The following is a 24430-nucleotide window of genomic DNA, read 5'->3' as shown; positions in this document are numbered from 1 at the left end:
ATAAATGGTGCTAAAACGGTTAAAAAGCTGACATAGGCGTAACGAAATATTGCAAATAAACTTCGCAATGTTTTGCCATATTTTTATTTGTAGTCGTTAACAACCATTCATTATTCTCTGGGAATAGTGAAAGAGTGACAAAAGATGATAGCCTGAACCGCGTCTGTGATGCTCTTTGCTAATAAACACTTCAAGATCAGGCATTTCATGAGCCTCTGACCTTTCCCGATTGCATATCAATAAACCAGAAAAATATTTCCCCGATAAGAGTTCAAAGATCTCAATGACAGTAGTAAAAACGAAAGAAAGATACATTATTATACTTACAAAAGAAAAAAAAAGAAAAAAAAAATCAATTTGCAAATAATTCCAAAATAAACGTTTATATTCTAATGGATTTTTTTCAGCCAATTTAACTTCTATTTACTTGGTTTCAAATGAATTCTTGACTTGCAGGTGGTTAAATTGATGTTTAAAAACATGTTTTAAATTGTTTTGATCCTTAAATATACAAAAAATAATAAGTAATTAAGACGTCCTTTCCCTAAAAATATGACGATAATTTTAAAACGTAGTAAGTTAAACGATCCGAAAACGTTATTCCATGCCGTACCTAAATTTTGTGAACCACTGTATGTCTGGATCATATGAATAACACAGTGTGAGGGCGAAAGATAATAAAGAATCCGGTTGTCCGATGTTCTATAGCAATAATTAATCGCAGCGTTCAAGGCATGCTGTTATATACGGTTTTTTTTCTTACAAATGTTTTATTATTAAAATTAGATAAAGACGATGAATCCATCTGTAGCTTCAAGTATAATGGACCGTCTGTTTCTCTCCTCAAAAAGAGAGAACAAAAACAACTCTCTGCTGCATTTGGCAATGCGTAATTCACAAAACCTCGGTGATTCCCCACATCAACGGCAATGATGCAATTTACAAAAGAGGGGCGTTTTTTCGCTTCCGTCATCAATACTATGTCACCGAATCTGTGTCATAATCTTGCTGCAAAGTGCTGTTCAGTGCTGTTCCACAGTTCATTGCTTGCGGATCGTTTACCACACTGTGCAGTTTTCGAAATGTATAGCCGGCGGTACGTAGCTTGTGGTTTGCTTTGCTTGCTGGTGATCACCATCGACCAGGGCCATGGACAGGAGCACAAACCGTGCACCACGCCAAACGGGACCGCCGGACGCTGTGTACGGGTGCGTGAGTGTGGCTACGTTCTTGACTTACTGCGGAAGGATCTGTTTGCGCACAGCGATACCGTTCACCTGGAGGGGCTGCAGTGTGGCACACGGCCCGATGGAGGGGCTCTCGTATGCTGTCCTGCGTTTGTGAACGAGCCGAACTGTGGGCCGTCCGTTTTTGGCGTTCGTATCATCGGTGGCAACGATACGGAGCTGGGCGAATTTCCTTGGATGGCGTTGCTGCGGTTTCAGGCACGCAATCGTAAGATTCACGGCAACTGTGGCGCATCACTGGTTAGCAAGCGGTTTGTGCTGAGTGCTGCCCACTGTTTCACCGCAGCAAAGAGCAAGGGATGGAAAATGTAAGTATGAAGAAATGGGTAAGAAAGTAAGGAACACATCAATGCTTTCGAAAAAGGTCTCCTGACGGCCTTATGACAAACGATCTATTGCGCATAGCATACTTTCAATTACACCTATCAGTGCACGCTCAATACCTCTCTCGCACGGAGGGAATGTCATGATGAATTCCACCGATTATTCCGATTCTAATCGAAACCGCTCGTTGCTAACAGAGATTTATTATTATCTTACATCGCCATTCCAGCCACTCCGTGCGCGTTGCGGAATGGAATTTCATGAACCATCGCGGAAGCAAAGACTGCAAGCAGGTCAAAGGCTACGACGTACCGATCTGCCGGAAGGATTACGACGTCGCCCGCTTTGTGCAGCATCCCGAGTATCGCGTTAACGCGGGCGTACACGTGAACGATATTGTGCTGATCGAACTGGCAGCGGACGTGGAGTACAATGTCTTTGTCGCACCGATATGTTTGCCCGTTTCCAACGACACGGCCCAGTTACCGTGGGGGTCGTCGGATGATCCAGAAATAGAGTACACAGCAGCAGGCTGGGGTTCGACCGAATCAGGGAAGGAGTGTAAGTACACAGTGGCGTAGAGAAGATGACACCTGCATGGACAATGGAATGCATTTTAATTTACGATTCCCTCCTCCCGAATAGCCACCGGTATGTCGTACCAGCTGAAGCAGATCAATCTTCGCGCATTCAACAGGGAGCGGTGCAAGAAGCTGTTCCAGGTGCCCAGTGGGGTCGGTGTTGGGTTGGGCCATATATGTGCTGGTGGCATTCGCGATGAGGACACGTGCCATGGGGATTCGGGCGGGCCGCTGATGGAAGCGGTGGGTGGTGTGTGGTATTTGGCCGGCATAACCAGCTTCGGGTGGCCTCGCTGTGGCCGGGACGGTGTGCCAGGGGTGTACACGAACATTAGCCACTACATGGGATGGCTGGAGCGGGAGATGTTCCGTGGAATTTTGGCGTAGAATTTAGTTCTGCTCGCGCTGTTCGGTAAACAATAAATGAGGACTTGTTGAGTGTATGAGCGTCGGAAGTTGTTTATCACTTGCTAATTCTCCGAAATACATTTCTGAGGGTAAGTTGTTAAGAAAAGGACGTCTAGACTGGTGGGTGTACACCATCTCTTCATTGGTGATACAAATTCCAGGACGCAGCTATTTGCCAAGTCTATGGCCACGAGCATCAATCAACGGAAGTAAGGCGCAAGGTGTCCGAAAGCTCTTGCAAATCTCGTGCTCCGAGGATCAAGCAGAACCTGAGTGCTTAGCAATCATAAGCACTTGCTTGACCAAACTGTCTGTGATTGTTCGCGCAAACACACACAGAACGGCAGACGAAAAGAGTGGGCTTCAAGTTTGACGAGCCAAACTGCTTGCCCGGCCAATTAACCTAACGAACCACACTTGCCAAACAGCTGGCAATCAGTAAGGGGTGTCCGTAGCGATAAGTAGCTTCCAAGTTTCATCCTAATCCCACCGACATCTGATATTGCGCATCCAAGCAAATAGGAAGCTCCGAATTTTCAGCTCCCGAAATCAACTTTTCGTAACTCGTGGTGAAGCGCACAGTTTCGAAGAAGCACCAAACACAGTTTCTCAATTTAACACTAGAAACTGTTTACCGTGGGCAAAGAATTTCAACGCAAACGCAAACTGGAGCTGTATTGCTGGATGAGTTTTGCCTCGCCAGGTTTGCCGGATTGGTTTTGCCGGCACACGGTTCGCACGAGATAACTCGTTATGAGACATTTTAATTAAAATATTTCCCTTCGCGACCGCCAGAGCCACCTATTCCGGAGCAACAGCAGCGCTGAACATACCTTCCAAGCAATGTGTACCTAATCTTGATGGATAGTGTGGCTTTGCTACCTACTAATCAGCATTTTCTTTTGCCGGACCTGTGCTGCGATGGTCCGTTACCCTTAGTTCGGGCGAACCGTTGTGCAGTGTGGTCAGTGTACAGTTACTGACCACGAATTTCGACCACGGAAGGTTGCAAAAGTGTACAGGGTTTTTGGGGAGTTTCGTGTTGCAGTATGATTCTGGGAATAAAATTATGGAAAACTGGAGCATGAAGGAGTGCTAGGTAAGCCCTAGACTTATGGCCGTTATCCCCCACCACTCCGAAGGTGGATGGAGCTTCTGGTAAAATAATTCAAAAGTCACTGATTGTTATCGATGGCAGGGCCAGCCGGATAGCTCGTTTAGCTCGGAACGGTCAGTACACTTCTCTCGAGTCCACTGCGTGCTGGAAGATTCAGTGCTTTGGTGCGGTTATCCACGCGGTTTGGGAGCATTTTGGGGGCCAAAAAAACACACTCACACATCCTATTAGGTTTTCAGCTTACGAGGTGGGTTGGTAGCGTTTCTTTCCCATTTTAGCAGTAAAAGTTCAGATGCTGAGATGCAAACCGAACTAATTTCTCTTGCACGTTGTTGCCTGAAAAACGGGGAAAGTGTTGCAACAGATGCATTGGACGGTTCGTTGCCGTTGTGTTTTTTGTTGGTGTTGTTGATGTAGATGCTTGAATTGACTCCCCTCCAAGTCTGGGCTTCCGGGTCTGGGTTTTCTCGATTTGATGCAAACATTTCACCCTTGCTCAGTGATCAATGGTGGACGGGTACGGTACCTGCCAGAAACAGCAAACGCTCAAGATGGGTTTGGAATTCACTCGCAGCCACGTCAGAAGCGAGACGTTAATTTATTGCACACTTTTTATCAAACGATAAACTTTGGGCGGATTTTTGGATGGATGGAGATGTGTCGGAAGGCCACCAGTGCTGTAGTGAGGGAGGGGAAAGCACTGTGGCCGGACGGTCTCATTACAGTTGGGCATGGATTTCCTGTTTTGCGCAGTGCATGTTTATGATGTGGTGGTGCAAACAGCATGTCAAGAAAGTTTATCAGAACCAAACCATGAGCCAACTATTTCCAGCCATTATTAACTTCTGCATGGCGTTAAATTGTAGTTGCGTGGATCTGTTACACAATTTTTGTTTTGATGTGCCATTTGTAGGACAGAATCAAATGTTTCTTTTTTTATGAAATTTATTAAGATATAATTTAAAATGAAAACCCATACGTTGTGAAATTGAGCATAATGAATGGAGTAAAATCATTTTAAACTCTCTGCATGGTTTTGACAACCTGAAGTTGATAGGTTTTTGTTGTCTGTTTGTCTCTACGGTTGGTATAATTGCTACCATCGACCGAATGCTGAAAACTTCTGTTACATTTCACCATCGGGCGAGAAACTTTTCGGCCCTGGTCCGGTTTGTAACTAATTTTGACAAAAGGTCTGCAACGTGCGGTTGACAATTTCTGTAACCCCATCGGTGGGGTTGGATGGGGAGGAAAAGTTGTGTTAACCACCAGGAATCTTTTTGACCAGCTGTGCTGTTAACGCAAACCAGTCCTTTTTTGTGTTTGATAAATTTTTGGTTACTGCGTATGTGCTTTTGAAAGCAATTTTCGCTGTATTTTGCATGGCTCGTAGAGGTTGGGCTTTAATAATCAGAAACGAGAAAATTAAAAGAATTTCTCTAAGCATTTAAGGGTCTTAAAGCATCCATCACATACAGGTACACATTCATGATTTTCAATAATTTATTTGTGTTGCGTAAGGTGTATTACGAACGCATTTTTTATACTTATGATCGTATTTGTGTTCGCAATTTTTACTTTTACAATGTAATGTATGTCTAAAGAAGTAGCTTCACTCTGAACCTCAGAAAAAAACTTACAGGAATAATTAGTTGCTCGTGCAAGTCGAATGTCGAATGTGCAAGTCGAAATGAACAATTTTTGCTCATTTGAACCATCGTCCATATTCTGCAGTATCCAGTAGAGATGGAAGTCTGTATCTATGTAAAAGGCTAGATAAAATTTACTTCATAACACAGGCCAGAAAAGAAGCAGCCCTCGCAAAAAGCGTCTTTCACTGTATGTACGGTATACATGGGAAGCCCGAAACTATCAAACTTGCGTTGAGAGGACGATGTCAGAACACAGTGTGTGCCGTTCCGTATGTTCAATTTCGGTTGGCCTTTGGCACACAATAATAGCCAGCTACGGACCATTTTTTGTTTATTTGAACCAATTTGTGTACTCATGTTTCCAAAAACCGGGATTTCTATATTTGAAATGTCATAGATGCGCAGATGGTTATTCACCCAGACGTATACCCCGTTTATGAATTGGGCAGAAAAATACGCGTGTTAAAAATGGTGATTTTGAGGAGATCTTGTAGGCATACCCTAAACCGTTATTTTGAAAACAATATCAGGGTAACAGTGCACCTCTTATCAGTTGTATTGGAAACTGCTCCAAAGAACCAAACAAACCCGAACCACGGGAATGTCCATTAAGAGTCATCAGCGGCGTAGGCACTTGCTTTCATTGCACACGTAGCGAGATCGAACAGCTGCAGCTTTTCATCATACTCTCCCTTGATCACACGCGACACGCGATGGATGAAGGACACTATACAACACACAAACCAATTTCCCCTAATCTCGAAGTCAATACATCCATTGCACATCCATTGCTGTCCAAAGGCACATATATTTCGCAAAGTTAGCTGATTACTGAAAACATGCCGATCATTCGCTATAGGGGAAATTGGGACAAAATGACACTGTTAAGGATTTTGCTCTGTATCTCATTGGGTGAACCACTGTACATTGATGTCATGACGGCAATCGATGCGTCAACATCTTATTCATGGAAAATAATCAGAAGTAGACGTATTAAAACATGTTTAAATTAATAAAATGTAAATTAAAAATCAACATCAAATGTTGTGAAAATGTAAAATGGTTTGCTATGGGGCAAAATGTACATCAAAACACATGTAAACAAAGGGGGAAAATAGGCCACAACATTGGACTTTAGGCTTTGGTTTAAGAAGTATAGTGTAGAGAATAGTGTTTAGTATTTAAGTGTTTTGTTGAATAATTTAGCATATTGGGGCCCTTTCCGTTTGAAATTCGTAGGCTGAAATTTCAGCCTGTCAGCTGTTTGCTTTGTATAGCAGTTTTCGACCAGCTATCTAATTGAGTATAATATACAGGTATGGTAAAGTGTATGAATTTAGAAGGCTGATTTTTATCGCTTCTGCTTCTGAATGAACATTTTAAGAGTGTTTTGAGAATTCGTCAAGCCTCCAGAAAGCTTGTTTGAGAAAAAAATTTCACCCGTTCTGCCAAAAAGTGATGTTCAAAATTCGTTATGAAAAAGTGCTATGAGACCACCTGGACTACATACACTTTGATTCTGGATTCCACCACCTGATCTCTTTAATGCACCTTGGGATAAATGTAAACAACACCGTGTTTTCGAGCAGGTACTCGAATCTAATTCTAGCTTTTAGGCTAAAATTTTCTAGACTGAAAATCGCAGGCTAGTTTTTTGTGTGGTTTTGTATGGATTGTTTACATGATTTCAGCCTCCAACTGTCAAACTCCATACAAAAAACTAACTAGAATCGTGTAGGCCCCCATTGCTGGAATGTTTTAATCATTCACGAGTTGTCCGTAATTTTTCTTTTCGATAGAGCATACAGCAGAGTTTTTTTTTTTGTAAAAGAAATATATTGTAGCGACCTTAGCTTACAGCACAGCCTCATCATGTGATCTGATAATCGTCCCTGATCCACAAACAAACGGAATTGGAGGCAGCTTGATCAGTGCTATGTCGTTGTTGATCCCAGAGAACATCTTTGGAACGAGTATGATTTCCCGTATATCAGAATTCTGAATGTTATCTGCGTCCTGCGATAAATGTGTTCGGCCAAGATAAACGGAGACCTCGGCTTAATGGCTTTCGGCACACAATAGGCGGTATAAGGTGAAAAGCGGAATAAAAAGTGTTTACAGTCAAAATAGTGTTCTTGTCAATGATGGATCCTCCACATTTTTGTTACTCGATGTTGTTCTGTTTCTGTCGGAAAATGGCCCCATGTCACGGTCAGTGTCCCGGATTTGTAAGCAGACCATTTTGCATGAGGTAAACCGTTTTTAGATATCGTCTACGAAAGACCACTAGATAGTCCTGAATGAAAGTTTGAGTCGTTGCACTGCAAACGATCCACAAAAAGTATGCAATCAGACATGGTAGTGTATGGTGAGGGCAGACACTTTAAATAATACTATCAACACTATGCTTCCCAACTCTTCAATAATTCTTGACGATACAGCACACTACCACTAGGTGGTATTTTAGTGACAAGTGGAGATGGTAAGCTGGTTTTGGTGAAATTATGTTTCGGTAGTAATACGATGGCTCAGCACAGCTGTGTGTCGTTTGAAGGTGTTTTATTTGAGGTTTAGTATCGCTTACGCGCCGTTTCATTTAACCGATTAATAGACCTTTTCATTCAACAGACATCAAGATTAGACATATGTGAAACATTTTATCATAAAATAAACGAATCTAGTTCTTCAATCGTAACCGCTACGGTTTATATGTATCCATCGATATCTATATAAATCTGTCGAGGGAAACCCCGACACAACGTTAAAATGCTGTGAAGTGGTTTACTCCATGCAAAATCGCATTATACACCGAAATCATGACATAATATTACATTTCATTATCAGGAACTAAAGATAAAAACAAAAAAAAACAGGCCAGGCTGGTTTTCTAAACTAAACTACCCTAAATCCCAAAATCCTTTTCATTTCTTAACCAACTATAATCGTATCCGTACATAGGCAAATATTTGTTTTTACGAAAAAAATGTATGAATAAGGTGTAAAATAAATAGCAAATAAACTCGAAAAATGATTATTTTTGAGCATTTTTCAATGGAATCGTTTATTAAATGGGGAGTTGAGAGCTTATGGGTCTACGGAAGTTTAATTGAATATGAAGTTTTAAAGAATTTTGTTGCGAAAATATAGCATTAATAATACCTTTTTAAAGTTATTTCGTTTCGAACATTTTACTCTTTATGCTGGAAAACGTCATCCAAATAATTAAAAAAAAACATTAATAAAAGATGTACTTTTTACATAACCTTCTACAATTTGGCACAAAGTTCGGCCATCATTGTGTATGCAACACAACGTTCGCTCTTCAAGCCGATTACAACTCCCAAAGCCACACCGCACACTGATCCGTCCCGTTGGGTGACGCCGATTTCTGTTGTTGATCTTCTTCCCCCGCAGCTTTACCCAACAAATAAAGTAATACATTTTAAGCAACACATTAGTCGGTCGGTAGTAAGGCTGTAAAGTTCATCAGTCGTCATAGTGCCACCGTTCGCCACTGAATGGAGTAATGTTTTTTCAGTGTGACGGATTTTCCACCGTATTGCCCGGGAGTTGTACCATGTGTGGTAGCAGGGTGTCCTACTTTACAATCCATCGCGCCAGGGGCCCTCCTGTCGTGATGGCGCCATTTGTCGATCCGTAAAATTACGAGTTACGAAAACATTTCAATTTGCTCGAGCGCTATTTTATTGGAAAAGTTTCTTCTGCGCGCCTTTCAGCAGGGTCGGTTGCAAAAGTCTCCACTTACTGCAGGGTGAGGAAGTAGATATTTTCGGAAATGAGTTGGCAAAGCCATGTTTGGGTGGTGTTTTTTTTCGATACATCCTTCTTACTCCTACATTGATCCGGCTCCAGCTCGGAAGCTTTCATAGTGGGATCGCGAAATCCATCGCGTGATTGCGCTTTTTATTTCCGCTTTTCGCCATGTACGCCATTGCAAATTGCGCGGCGGCTGTGGAAAGGTTTCGAGTAGGGGCGATTGATTGATAGGATTAATGTGGAGGGGGCTGGTGGAACTTAACGGTAATTCAATTACGTAAATCAACACATGAGTAAGGGTTGGGTTGGGTTAACACGTTGTTCAGCGTCAGTCGGTAACAATAGTACATTAACTTTGGCGCGGAATATTCTCTTTCTAGAAGGAACAGGTGTTCATTTCGCAATCATTTTGGTGCATTTAGTGTGTTCGAAATTGAGTTAAAAGTTGCAGAATAATTGACAAAAAAATGACATGTTTTTCTTTTAAAAGCTTCACTTTTCTACCTCTCCTACATTAAATAACTAACCCTACACGGCGTTAAACACATGGTGACTCACGTTTAGATGGATGTAATGTACTACCACGACCTCAAATCGGTTCAAACAACGGCATAAAACAGTAGTTCACGCTTGGAAGGTTTCCCATTTGAACTTCCCCAAACCCTCTCCATTACGGCTTATGGGCATGGTGCATGGAATGTAGAAGTTTGAAGAGTTTCGCGCAGTGGGTTTGTTCAGTTTGAGGTTGAATTTGTTTTTTTTTTCTCTTCCCACTCCTCCTCTCTGTACTACCATATGTACCATACGGCTTCATGTGTAAACCCCCATACGAGCGGGGTTTGCATTTGTTTTCATATCATCGGCGTAAAATTTCGTTCCATTCGTTCCATTTCCAACTCCGCTATTCGTTATTTCGCGAGGGCAGATGAAGTGCGAACTGTGCCTTGGGCGTAGAACATAAATTGGGTTGGTTTGGTGTTGGAAAAAGCGGCGGATTCGACGATCGGTTTATGCTTGGAAACGATTTATTTGGCAGTCGGCATTTTTGGTTGTAATTGATTTATTTAGCCCTCTACACCGACAGCGAAACCGTATTAGTTTTGTTTGAAGATGTTTATCGCCGTACTTTGCTGCTTTTTTATATTTTTTTCGCAATCGATTGAAGGATTAATAATCGTTTCGTAGCAACGTTCATTCCTCGGAATGAGGTATGGAAACCGTGCAGTGCTTCAGAATTTAAAACCTAAATGCCTGCTTTATTTGCTCAGCTCAGCTTAGCAGCGCCAGCAAACGCAGGCATAACTTATTCGTTCGACAAATGGCACTGCATTAACCGTTTCCCTCTTGGGATGGGAAGACCTTTATCCCCGTATCCGCTCCTGTGTGCACTTTTCAAGCACACCAACATACCGCAATGGAACCCCCGTTGGAGTTCCTCATGGTTTGGGGGCAAATGAGTGGTCGAGAGTGTTGTTGTGCTGGCGTGGAAATAAATAAAACGCCACCCCAAAACGCCTGAACGGGTGCAATCGGCGAGAGCGTATTCGGATGAAACAAAGCAACAAGGAATGGTGAAGAAAAAAAAGGGAAGGCAAAAACAAGGAGGCGAGTTGCATTATGCATAATGTATGCTTAAGTACTACTACACCACTTTCAATTGCAGAGCGCAGCACATTGCGGAGCTGTGCTGTGCAGTGCGCGGTTGTCCTTTGGGGTGGGGTTTGATTATCCTCAGCATCAGCGCAGTCCTCCTCTGAGGAGTGGTTCAGTCGCGCACAGGTGCAAACGCTAATGTAGTACGGGCGCGCCTGTGGGAAGGTCCTGCCGGGGTTGACGATGTAGTAACCAACCAGGCAAACCCAGCACCCAGACTGGCGCATTCTGTAAAAGAAAAGTAGCGCAAAATGCTGCTGCTTGCGGTGGTGCGTCGAGCTTTAATAAAGTCTGCTTAGCGGTAATTAAGGCGAGCGGCATCAATTTTTAATCAACTACTGGCTGCACATTGTTTTACGTGAGTGTGTGTGTGTGGTGTGTTTATTTGTTTTTCTTTTTGGGTTTCTCATTCTTTGTGGCCTATAGAATGAGCTCAGCGAAAAAGAGGATAATGAAGTGGTAACGTTCGTTGAAAGTTTTGGCAGTGAGAATGAAATCGAGCTGATGGTTGCAACCGCGATACGGCAGTACGACGCTGCAAAAGCGATTCTCACGAGAAGTGAAGTAAAATTTTGCATTATAAATCATAGCCGTCACCGTGCCAGTGGTGGATGGGTGACTAAGCATCGGAGAACGGGTTCAAAAGTGGTTTGGGCGGTCAGCAGCATTGAGCTGCTTTTGGGTGAATAATGCATCGCCGTTACATCGGCCATAAACGATAATGAATTGAAAATTATTTAGATAATTGTGACGAGATTTTGTCGCAATTGTTTCGCGTTGCTGGTGGAAAGGATGGCAGGGACTTCGATTGACCCTGAGCGGAAATAATTTATGATGATAATTTGTCAACAGATTAGGAATATCAGCATTATGAATATCGGTTCGCTTGAAGCTCCGCACGATGTTAAGATATTTTATGTAAATTAAGAAGAACCGGCTGCAAGATGGTAAACAGTTTGCTGTTACAGATAAGACATAATTGAGCATGATTGATATGGCTATATACGTTATCGGAGGAAGTATGCAATATAGTGTGTAAAGTGAAATCAACGGGCTAATTAATGAAAAGCTAATAATAATACTAATATTTAATAATAATAATAATAATATTAATAATAATAATTATAATAACTGTTTTACTCTCACTTCTTCTTCTTCTTCTTTTTCGTCTTTGGCACAACAACCGCTACCGGTCAAGGCCTGCCTGTACCCACTAGTGAAGTAAGCTTGGCCTTCAGTGACTTATTGTTACCATAGCAGGATAGTCAGTCCTACGTATGGGGGCACGGTCTATTCGGGACTTGAACCCATGACGGGCATGTTGCTACGTCGTACGAGTTGACGACTGTACCACCAGACCGGCTCAATCATGATGATCACCAACAGAAATTGTCGCGTCCAAGTAGCATGTGATAGTCGTAGCAACTGTTTGAGTCTCATCTTTAACCAGACCGGCCTAACTTACTCCCAGTTACTTTCTTAAAATAGTCTCAATAAATAGTACAACCTATTTTTATTAAATCATTTACCTAACTTATGTAAGGTTTTGAAAATCAATAACATAAGCTAGGTAACTCAAAAAAATACAAACATATACATCATTGATGCACTGTTTGCTAGGAAGGTTATATAGAGCTGATGCTGTTTCGATTATTATTAAAATAACACGTTTATTTTAGCGATTTATACAATTAGAGTTTAAATATGTATGTTTTTAAAGTACTAAATATTTGTTCAACAGGTTAAAAACTAATCTTACCTTCATGGTTTAAGTTCATATTCCGGGTTGTATTGGATTTCGAACCTTGTGAAGAAACGTCATAAAAACTTATCTCAAATGAGGTAAAATATCTTTATAACATTTTTATAACACATTAAAACATTGTTTCAATCGGTTATAACATGTACGAAGTTTTTCTACCTTTTTCACAAATTATTTATGCTTACAAAAAGAAAAAAAATAAAAATGCATTAGCCAAGTTCGAGATTGTGGCGCATTGGCGTTTGTTAACATTTTTGTATGGCTGAAATAATCTTAGTTAAAATCCGGAGGCGAGTGGGTATGTATGAAATATTAACATTAGTCCATCAACCAACAAACTTCTTTGAAAAAAACTTGAATATCGTGAAAGGCCCGTTACACGATGTTTTACGCACTTAAATAGTCAAATCTGTTCAACGTACATATTTTCAAACTTGTTAACATAATGTTTAGAAGAAAGAAAAAAGAATTTAATTTGACAAATGACCTAAATCAATCTAATCATGCTTACTGGCAACAAATGGCTACTAAAACTCTTCAACGACCTGAAACTGAACCGAATCAGAGAAAGACGAAGCAGCTGCCGTGTAGAAGTAAAATAACATTATGTTCATTATAGTATACGCACGCCGACTTCTTTCAGTTTCTTTGTCTGCCAAATCCTGCTGGATGTGCACCCCTCGTATCCATATATGTACACACAAACACACACACTCACAAACTCACATTAAACAATCACCCGCGGTTGCGGTTTTCCCATGTTTGCATCTTCGCGGATCATAACTCTTCTAATTGTTTAGCGAAAACCCTGACGACGTAGAAAGCAAACTTTACACACGAAAACGCGAACACAAAAGGAAGTTCCGGAGCTGGAGGCAGGCGTTGGAAAAACCGGCTCCAGGAAGAAGGGAGAAAGGATGCTGCACGCCGCTTGGGGCCTACGCAATTAGTGAGCGGAGTTGACTTTTCCTTTTCGTTAGCGGCGTTGTGCCGTCCGTTCTAGAATAAGGTCGTAATGATCGTTTCCACGTAGCGTATCGTGCGTAACACCACACACACACACTTTCCCGAATAGCGCGCCGGAAGGGGTTTCGCCGCCGGCACTACAAAGAGTATAAGTTCCGGTGTATGCGGAAGGGCGGATGCTGTGCCAATCGGAAGCAGGCTCGGTGTTTTCTTTTATAAATTAGATCCACCGCACCAGCTTGCGGGCTTCGAGCTAATGGGATTTAACGCCAGAGTGCCGGATGGATCAAAGCCCTTCACTGCGATGGGGAGGGTTGGAACAGAAACCAGAAAGCGAATCACTCTCAAGGTCCCCCAAGGAAGAGGTGGCGCTGCGAAGGATGTGGTGTGTTGGAGAAATAAAACATACACACAGCCGCTAACCGTGGGCAGTGAAAAAGAAATCAACTTCACGCGAAAATATCAAAGCAATTACAACACGCACAAACAACTTTCCCGTCACCGAACGTGTCTCGCGCTAGCAGGTTCCTTGCGCCTTTGTTGCCAAACTTTGTCGCACAAATATTTGAAGCGTGCAAAAACGCACTTCTCCGAAAACCGAACCGTACGCTTAAAAAGGTCCAAAGGAAAGTCTGGGAAATGGTGTTACTGTGTGCGTGTGTGTACTGTAACGCGCGATATCTCAATTTGCAGTAAACTTGACAAAAACGGAACACCTGCGGTTTCGGCATCACTTGTGGCACGTTCCGATAAGAAGGAATGGCTTGAGTGCCCGGTTGCCTTCCAGGGCGAACGCAGCCGTTTAGTGGTTCCGCGTAATGGTGGTATAGTTTTTACCTCCTCCGGGCAACGCTTGGTCGATGAGGGAAAGCCACACGCGCACCATGCTTAGCAAGTGTTGGTTAAATATATTTACATTTTGTTGCACTCTCTCTCGCTCCCAGTCTTGTTTCTCTCTTTCTCTGTTGCCTTGTACTTTCTCGTTGGGAAAGGTTTGGAAGGTTTTTAGCTTACTGCTAGCTTACTGCGGGTTGGGTTTGCTTCATACGTGTATGACCTGGTAGGGTGCGATGACGATGTGGAAACAGATTGTTTGAAAGCTGCACCACAAGCTACTGCTTGGAGTGGAGTTAAGTGTTGGAAAGTGGTTTGGATGGGTTGTTGGATGACTGCAAGGAATGTTGTAGTTGTAACAGAATGTAGGAGAATTTTTTTATGCTAGAATACGAATTAATTTACTGGATAAATTTTATTTAAATTTTTACCATTAAGAACCTTTTTATTAATTTAAAAAATAGATTTTTTGATAACATCTAACTATAGAAGACCTGTTGATTATACTTTTTGTAGATAACTATTAAATATCGTTTCTTGTTTCATTACCCTTGTGTTAACATTATCATTAATGTCTTAATCAAAATGTAAGACACTGTCCTAGAACTTGTCAGTTCCAAGAATGGGTTGGGTATGGCATGAGGTTAATTTTCAGAATCTGTATATGTTCAGGATTAGATACATTAGAATAGATTGCTATTGGTTGGCGATAAGTTCCAGGTTCCAGGGGTTCTAGGTGGTCAGTACAAATGGAAAGTACAGTGACAAACAGGGAAGGAAACAAGGAAATGGAAGGAAAGAAACAGAGACAGGCAAGGAAGGAACAAAGGGAAGGTCTACGGAGAACGAGCATAAACGAGACGCAAACGACAGGTAGACAGATACAGAAATCAAAGTTATCAGCTGAACAGTTAAAATAACGTATACAAGAGAATCGCCTCAACCATATCGCGTGCAGCGGATAAAGATTGCCAATGGAGGGTGTGGACTAGGCTTGGGCAATTTGATTCTTTTCAGTGAACGCGTGCGGCGTAGTTCGTTCAGTATGATGAACTGAACACGTGCAGTAGGTCAGTCGCACAATTGGAGCTAAATATCATTTTTTTTAACATTACAATTAATTTTACCTAGATTTTAAATGCAAAAACTGTACGTTATTGCTTTTACGGCTGCATTTTAAATTATAAATACAGTTAGTCCGAGATACGCGGTTTATGCATAACGAGGCATTCGCCGTGTAACCGAATTTTACACTAAACCATTTATGTAAAACAATTCATACAGAAAATTTGAAAATTTCTGGGTTCTAAGCGGTTCTCAAATTTTGGAAAAACAGTAATTTATCTTTAGCATTTAACAATCCTTTGAGCCAATTGTACTGATTGCATACATGAACTTAGAAAATGTAGCTCTATGTTGTGGGGAGCCGTGCGCACCTCTGGAATTGCCGTGGTAGTTGCATTGCTACCGGTCAACGTAGAGGATGACGACAGTGTGTCGCACACACTGTCGCACACACTACGCATGCGAGGCGCTATACGATCAGAGTGTGTACGAAGGCCGATCGAGCAGGAGCTCTCGATAGGGGCGCTCGGTGCGGCTGGTGCGCGACCCGCACGTGTCAATTTAAAGTGTTCATCGGTTTTGTCTTTTATTTATTATTGAACGTGTTATTAGTGTTTCAATAATGTATTAACTGAAAAGCAAAAACATAACTCTCGAGAACAGACTGTATATACTTAAATTTGATCTGTAATGAAAGCTGATCTAAACGAATAAAATCTACAAGCTTTCTCTTTTGTGTTGCTGTGCGCGCCACGAGTTCTTTTTGTGCGGCAGTGTGCGACTGACCCAACTGAACACGCGTGCGGCTGTGTGCGAATGACCCAAAGGCTATGATGAGTGTTCTTTCTCACTCAGTGTGGGATCACTGTGCGGCTGTGCGATTGATCAAACTGACCACGCTAGCAATATGTGCATTCTTTCTCGCTCAAGGTGCGATCGATCTTCTTGTGTAGTAGTGTGTGTCAAATTCTGCCGACCCAAAACGAATGTTTTTTTTTTCGTTCAGTCTATGACACCGACAGTTATCTTGCATCTTGTTCGGAGCACATTACAGGTAGGTCTGTATGTGTGCGGAAGACCTACCCGTTCACTTTTTTGCGTGCGGCGGTCAACTGCACACTTTAGTGAACTGAGTGTGCGACAAAGGTCTCGCGCAATTGTCCCATGCCTAGTGTGGACGAATAGAACGGGAAGGAATGTAAAAGGGTTAAAAAGAAAGAAGGAAAGGCCCGTCCTCCGTTACACCGAGGAGTACACTGCCAACAAAAGCTGCTTGAGCCTGCGACCGCCGTGTTTCCAAGGTGGAGAGCCCCCGAATTAGCTAAGATGGTAAGTTTGCAATGTTTCGGTCAAATATTCGTCTTAACGCGATACGCATGAACAGTTTTGCACCCTCTCAATTCGTGCTGTGAAAGTCGCTCCCGAGGGAGACCATACCACACAAGCATACTCTAAAATCGGGCGCACAAGGCCACTGTACAAGGTTTTCAAATAACAGACGGGTTAGAAAACTCAGAATAAAGTCTTCATACGAAGCCAAGCATTCTATACACCGAATTGACCGAGCCCAGAATGAGATCATGGAAATACATCTTGTTGTTAATAGATACGCCAAGATCACGAGTTACTGAGTTTCGATTTAAAGGACAACCATCGATAAAGTAATCCCGTTCAAGGAGGCGATGAGCGAGAGAAAGAAATAACGCGACTTATAGGGATCCAGAGGAAAACAAAGTTGGAACAATACCACAATGACAAAAAGTTAAGAACAGATTTTAAGGAAAGGCAATCGGCATCAGTGGATAGGATGAAAGATTTTTGTTGGTCATCAGCAAAAAGCAGATGACCATTTGAGGGCAGGATAGGGCAGGATTTTTTAAATATTGGCAGAAGCCAGTTCACCTTCCAAAGTGATGGGAGATGCGTGACTCAATGGACAAGTTAAAAAGCGTGGTAAGTAGCGGAGCCAATACTATTTTTGGACCAAATTTCCTAATTTACTTTTGCAAGCAATTTACGATCGTAAAGAAATAACTTGGTGGAAAAAAAGTTCATGAGCTTCTAGTACAAACGCAAGGTATAAAATATTCTCCAAAAAAGTATGATGCCGAGAAATTTGAGTAATTAAACCATTATCTGTTGCAAATTGATTGAATAATATGATACTTACTGTCTCTCAATAAATTTGACCATCTTAAGCTATTCAAAAGGAGCAACCCCAAAACATATAGCTGTGTAAACATATCAAGAGGAAATTTCCCTCCAAAATCATCGAAGGAAACTATTCACATTCTCAATGTGCTGCCCAATGCTGCACGTTAATGTTCTAAAACATACACACAAACTCAATTAAAAGCGCTCTAAACCATCCACCAATAAATATTAATCACTCGGGGGAGCATCCACCATCGGAGCGTTGCGAAAAGATTACTTCCGGCTATTGCATTCCCGCTCCTCGGGAACGATGCATGCAAAACAAGAAAGGGATCGTTTTACCACCGACTGGCAAATGTTAATGTGAGCCGGATGGGTGTCGGATTGAGCGCGGTGAATTACACCAATGGTAACTGCATAGATAACCCGGGGCACTGCAATGCACGTCAGCACGGCAGTAGGTGTATTGGTAAGTGTGTGTGTGTTTGTGTGTGTACGTTGCTGTTGTTCTGTGGCTGCAATTTAAGAAGAAGCAACGTTTCCGCCGACCGTCCGTCCGACCGACCGATCGGATTCATTTGCCGTGCGCACAGGAAGGATCATTAGTTAGTGGTGACTGCTGGTAGATAAATAGTGGCTCCGTTAGGGGCCTTGTCTAGCCGTCGGTGGCTTACAGTGGCAATGAAGCTGAACCGAAACCATCTACGAAGGGTATGAGTAAAATATTCAAGCAGCAAGATAACTCACACCTGCATCCGCGCCGATAGTTTTGGTGATGGTGGCTAAAAGTTTGGACTGAAAAATAAAATGTACGAAAAAGGAAGCCACCAAGACGAGGCAGCGACCGCCATGACAGTCTCAATTTTCTGTACGGTGTTGGAAAACGGGCAATGGAAAGTAACTCGCCAGTCCTGTTAAACCTCAGGTTATGGTTAGGTGACTCGTTTCGCGGGGAAGGTAATGTGTTCCTTGGGAGCCAACACAAACATACCCAACAGCCTCAAACTCAGACGTTGCACACTTGAGCCGTTATCATTTCTAGGAGCGCTTTGGGGACGCTCTCGAAACGGCGTTTCCCGGCCATTTTCTTCGCCACGGTCGGCTTGGGGGGAGGAGTTTTGGTTCCCTCGCTTCTTCTATTTCGATTCGTGTTGTGCCCGCGTCACCAACAGGTGCGAACTGTATCGTCGCTGCACGGCACCCATGGGAATCGTCGTTGCACGGGCAGCATCGGGAGCGGGAACAGAATCAACCTAATTTGCTGTCAGGATATTATCTTATTTTATTTCCCACATGAGCAGTGCATCATGGCACCATTATGAGGCGACCAGGTACATTTAAGCTTTGGTCCGGGTTTAGTTCGTTACGAGCGGTTCGCGCGGGAGTTGACTTTCACCTGCACTTGGAAAGGTGTCTATAATGTGCACCGTTTGGTGTACTGTTTGGTGGGTAGTTATGTTGCAATTGGTGGTAACGCTGTGTCATGCTGTGCTTGTTAGTTGGTGTGCAGTTTCCATTTGCAGTTTTTGTTTTCATAGACAGTTGTCATTAAATATTAACTGTATTCTAGTACACGTGTTCAGAGGTAAAATATAATCATTAAATTAACTAAAAATTTAAAAAAATCAGCATAGTAAAAATCGAAAAAAGTAAAAGAAGTAACAAATGAAACAATTGACTTCAAATCAATTAATAAGTGTAGTAAAAGATGTCACGAATAGCGTAAAAATTGAAAATAAAAACATAAGTCTGTACAACATGTAAGTAACAAGAAGATAGAAATAGAAATGCCAAAGAAGAAAAATAATCAGAAAATATGTATTTTTTTAAGGTAAAATTTTCAAATATACGTTTACAAAAAACGTAGAAAAAAAACAATTTTTCTAAAGAAAATACATATTATAATACTCCGACAAATTTCTACAAAAAAACATTGCAAAGAAAATACAAAAATGAAAGTAGGATTAAAAACATGTAAAAATCTTATAATAAATAATAAAATAAATTTCTATTATATAGATTTTGAGATTGTTTAAATTTTTGTTCCAATGGATCGGATTTCGAGACGGATACCTAATATAAAACAAAGAAAAAACATAAAAGCTTTTTTGTTGGAAAAGTAAAGCATTGAACTCTACACCACAAACGAATGTGCAAAAATAAATTAAAAAAAACCCAAGAAAATGAAGGTCAAACGATCCGCTACGGAAGTTGTTCTCCGTTTTTTCTGCTTGTACCGAAAGGTGTTAATCATCTCATTTCAATTAAAATTGGCGTTGAAGCGCAATAAAGCAACTCCCTCGCAAGAGAATGGCCGCCGAAAACGCACTATCCAAAAAAAAAAAAAACGGCAAGATGGCTTCTACCCAAAGCCAATAATAATGGGTCCACTTCGACCGGATGAAGGTGTGCTTATCCGTCGTCCCGTTTTCCATCGTCCCGGACAGTCGGGTGAAGGCGGTGAGCCGGAAAAGTTGGCAGTTGTGCGAAGAGATAAACCGTACGACACACGATACAACACCCGTCCCAGGCCAGGACTTTTGTGTGGCAAAGTTTTTAAAGGGACGAAGTTTCACCGCAGCCGTATACACATCGACGCTGGAATGAGCCAGGGTGTAGCACAGTCGTTTAGGCATGGGGATGGGACGGCTTGCTTTGCGAAGACGCCGGCGCGCCAGGTATCGGCTACCCGGGAGCCCCGGAAAGTTGTCCGGGCGTACACCGGTGTGGTGCTAAATCATCACGGGACTAATATTTCTCCCCTCTTCAAACTGTCACTTAAAATTTTCCTGAAACTTTCCAATCGTACTGGTAGCGCTGGCCTGGCTGTTCTCTTTGGGAGAGCGGTGTTGATGGTGACGTACAAACCCTAACACACACACACACTCACACTCGCATGGATGATATTGGTCCCGAGGATGCTGACGCGTTCAATGATTCATCCGGGCGGAAACAGTCACGGCAGACAGAAAATGGGTACTGTCAAGGTAAACTTTTGACCTAGCTGCATCCGTGAGCGGTGGAGTCTTAGCGGTTGGTTGATGAAGATGAAGGCCAGTGGTGGTCTTAGGGGGGCAGAAAACGAACACAAAACCCGGGCCAATTTGAAAGTGTCAATCCTCGGCGTGCCAGTGTCTCGTTATCGCACCAATTAAAGTCGTCCGCTCATTACGATCGATGAAGTTTGGTTGGAGACATTTGATGCATCTCGCCGGTACATCACCCGGCCGCACGGTACAGATGGCTGAGAAGTTTTCTGCCTAGCAGTAGCGGGAGCGGGAACAACAACACGGTGGTATGACGTTGTTTGTAAAGTTTTGTGATGCATTTTGTGTGTGAACGGCGCCAAAATGGCTTGATGACTGTAGTTTAAAGGGGAATGTTGAGGGTTGTTAGTTTGAAACCGAAGAAGGCGTACTATGAATAGGTTCGTGGGGTCGTTATTAATAAGATGTACAAGCGCCAAAGAGTACTTAATAACTTCAATCTAAAATGAATAGTTTTCTGAGCTTGCAGTTACTTGTAGTTCATTAAACCCACTCTTCTTCTCTTTCCGATGGTGACTTCCAAGGGCATATTAGTGGGTCGTACAATGTGCCACCTGTACCACGAATTCAAGCAAAAACATTTGAAAAATGCTTGTAATTCTTCAAAAAATCGTAATAATATCTTCCGGCAACACTTGTTTGCTTTCTATAAAGACAGAATTTGATTGAACTGATACTTTCTTCTCAAATTCTTTTCACACGTGAGACGATTAATACGAAAAGCTCTTCCCTCCTAACAGCGTACACAGCTGAAATGCATTCCACCGTCTTATATTCTACCTTCTTTTCGCATGTGCACAACCCCGATTCCGATCGGGCAATATCGACGTCAATAAAATGGAACCAATGCGCTAGAATATCGCTTCACTCGCTTTCAATCGAAAAGCCGCAAATCTATTTTCCATGTTTTGAGGGAGGGGGACAGAAGGCCGGATCGGAGGCGGCAGACAAAAGTGCTGGTGCGCAAATATTTAGCCTGCTCGTACAGCGATATGCAATTTTACGGTGATGGTCTGGCAGGAGTGCATTCTGCGAGCAGCCGTGGAAAAGCGCTTACCGAACGGCAGCTGTCTTTCCGGTGGGGGTTTCAGGGTTCTGATATGTGTTCTATCGCATTCCGTTCGGCACGGGCAACAAGACGCGTCTTCCTTACCACGAGACGTATCTTTACCAAGCGGGTCAATAGCGACAAGGGAAGATGGGTTAAAAAAAGGAAAGATGCTCAAGAAAAAAAACATACCATGACACCGCTGGTGGATGGTTTGTCGTGTGTGTATGTTGCAGAAGCCCAGATCCCGCTACCAGCAGCTTCCATGGTAAGCTTATGAATATTTACAGCACGCAGCTTCACCGTCGTACCGGTGCAATTGGAAAGGATGCGCTACAAACACACATGGGGCACATGGGGTTCGGGTAAAAAAGCTACAGGGAAGGGGTGGTTGAAAAACACATTTAATTGGCTTATGACATCTGCATTTACATGCTGTGAGTGCCATATCATGTCGAATTGAATTTATCCAGCTGTCATGGGGTGGTAAAAATCTCCTTGCACTCTTTCAAAAATTCATAACACTCCAGTGGTGATCGCCCAGCGTGAGAGTGCGGGGTTTAGTTTAGTGCTGGCAGTGATTATACGATACCCTATGCTTTGGTAGGTTGGTCGTTATGCATGTGCGTTATGTTTCTCACATCTCACTTCACCCTGGAATGCTTCTATCAACATGATTTTGCTTATGGTCCAGGACACAGCTTAGGAATGTGCCAGCACGCGATTAAATAAGATTCGACGTATTATGGCATTCAGTGTGTTGGGTTGGCAAGAATTGCAGTAGAGTCAGAAAGAATCATGTTTTTATCGTTGATGGGGAATGTTCGTTTGTACGCAAGAAAGTTAAAAAAATTGCCTGGAAAATATTCTTGCTACCAGACCGATTTGATTCTTTGTTGTTTAGCAAAGAAATTTCGATCACATTATTTTATTGCTATCATAGCTGATAGTTGAGGCTTTCTAGCTGAAATAAAAAGTACACTTATTTGAAAGAAAAGAAAAAAATATATATGAATACACTTTTTATTTATTTTTCCTTATTGAATGTAACTTATTGTATTGAGACATTGTCATTTTTAAAGTCATTTTCGCACTTGCGATCTATTGTTCGAGGCATCAATGATGTGCGACCGGAAAAAGCACGAATGAAAAATTGGATTGGGAGTTTTGGGCATTACTTTCGAACAGTAATTACTCAGTCGTAAAATATCTAATATATTCTTAGGCATAGCATGTCTATTAAGATAATTATATTATAATTATCATGTCCACGAATCAAATCTTGCATGGACCAAGCTATCCATGGATAATGGATAAGTGTAGGTTTTCCGTTAATTGACCATTTTTATGTTTAATTTTTATTCAAGTAACATTAGATAACTTCAAGATACCGTAACGCTTCGAATTACGGACACCTAAGGCTTTTTTGGTATTTAATATTATTTAAATAATTAATTAAATGATTAATTAATAATAAATTCATTTTAATCGGTCAAACATATGAATTACTCACGTTAGTAAAGCAAACTTTCTACATTGGATCAAAAAATAAAGATTGCCAATAATTTTACTCGAAACATTGCAAAAGTTCAGTTTCGAGGTCATGTGTCAAATTACGGACGATTTGATGTTCCGGACAGCCTCAAACTTCCTTTTATGATCTTCAAATTTACACACAAACTACATCTTTTTAGTTTTTAACTTGTTTTAAGGTCTGGGCACTTCATTCTGGATATCGGTGTCCTCTTAGACAGACAGAACGACGGTCTAAAATACAACGGGGTTTGAGTACTCTTTTCTCTAGCACTCGTAGATGAATATAACCCAAGAACTGATACACGAGTTGACAGTCTTTCCCGTATGGGCATCAATACATTTGTCACATACATCTTCAAGTATCGTTGTTTTCTTGTTATTATAACTGTCTATAAAAAATAAATTATGCAATAAATCTCAAATTACTTTGGCTGTCCGGAATTAAACACAAGATAACAAATCTTGCCTTAAATTCTAAACAGAATTAAATATGTATTTTAATACAATTCTGAGCGCAATATGTCAAAACACTGTTATTTTTCCGTTGATAACTGCTTCCGCAATAGACTCTGATGTATTTCAATGCACGTGGATGCATTGAACAGGAATTATCGAAGAAATAACACTGGCGTGGGTTTGAATCAAAACTGCTAAGAATGCATCTGGTGGTGATTTGACCAACAACAAATATTAATTTATGGTGGCATCAGGGCCTTCTAGGTGTCAGACACATTTTTAATTTATTCTAGTACATCATGGATAACATCTAAAATTCAAAAGCAGCATGTCCAGGGACTTGATTTGAAGATATTCAATAAAAACATGCCGAATATCCGGAATTTGAAGCTGTCCGTAATTTGAATCATAACGGTAAATTAAATTATTAAGGTTAGGTTAATAGTGTATTTTGCGTAATATTCTTATCTAACGAACATCCTTTGAAAGGTTTTAAGCTTACTTGAGCTTATTTAAGCTCACTTGCATAATAAATGTACGATCTTGCGAGCTGCGAATAGGCATTTTTTCAATGTTTCCCTTTGATTTTAAGTAATTCACCTCAGTTTTTGCGACAAAGTTGTTGGAGTACAGGTTTTGCATCATGTTGGTCTAGAAATTCTCGATGGGACGCAACTGAAGGATGTGGACCGATTCTCATACTAGCGTGTCATATCGAAATTCAGCCGAAATTTGCTTGAAATGATCGCATTGAGTTTTGGCGTCATTGCTTGCCGTTGCGTAGCCTCGATTTCTGCTTCCTG

At 41.7% G+C, this 24430-nt stretch overlaps 1 protein-coding gene and 1 long non-coding RNA gene across 2 annotated transcripts in view; one reads left to right on the top strand and one right to left on the bottom strand.

Moving 5' to 3' along the window:
* LOC125907564 (uncharacterized) overlaps positions 1-7772 on the bottom strand; it is a 72875-nt gene extending 65103 nt beyond the window's left edge. Inside the window, exon 1 of the long non-coding RNA XR_007452775.1 lies at positions 6881-7772. This is a non-coding gene — a long non-coding RNA (uncharacterized LOC125907564). The remainder of the gene's footprint in view (positions 1-6880) is intronic.
* LOC120959483 (CLIP domain-containing serine protease B14) lies at positions 1007-2589 on the top strand. The gene is made up of 3 exons (XM_040382912.2): positions 1007-1555; positions 1801-2132; positions 2217-2589. Exons 1-3 carry the CDS (start codon positions 1083-1085, stop codon positions 2537-2539), a joined length of 1128 nt encoding a protein of 375 aa, XP_040238846.2. The 5' UTR covers positions 1007-1082; the 3' UTR covers positions 2540-2589.
* Positions 7773-24430: the final 16658 nt, after the last annotated feature.

This window comes from Anopheles coluzzii, chromosome 3 (assembly GCF_943734685.1).
Source record: "Anopheles coluzzii chromosome 3, AcolN3, whole genome shotgun sequence".
Taxonomy (NCBI): Eukaryota; Metazoa; Arthropoda; class Insecta; order Diptera; family Culicidae; genus Anopheles; species Anopheles coluzzii.
This window is presented reverse-complemented; position numbering and strand designations above follow the sequence as displayed.

Coding starts and splice junctions, on each gene's coding strand:
- LOC120959483 (XM_040382912.2), top strand. CDS start 1,083: ATGTATAGCCGGCGGTACGTAGCTTGTGGTTTGCTTTGCTTGCTGGTG. Junction 1,556..1,800: donor AAGAGCAAGGGATGGAAAAT/GTAAGTATGAAG, acceptor TCGCCATTCCAG/CCACTCCGTGCGCGTTGCGG. Junction 2,133..2,216: donor GACCGAATCAGGGAAGGAGT/GTAAGTACACAG, acceptor CCTCCCGAATAG/CCACCGGTATGTCGTACCAG.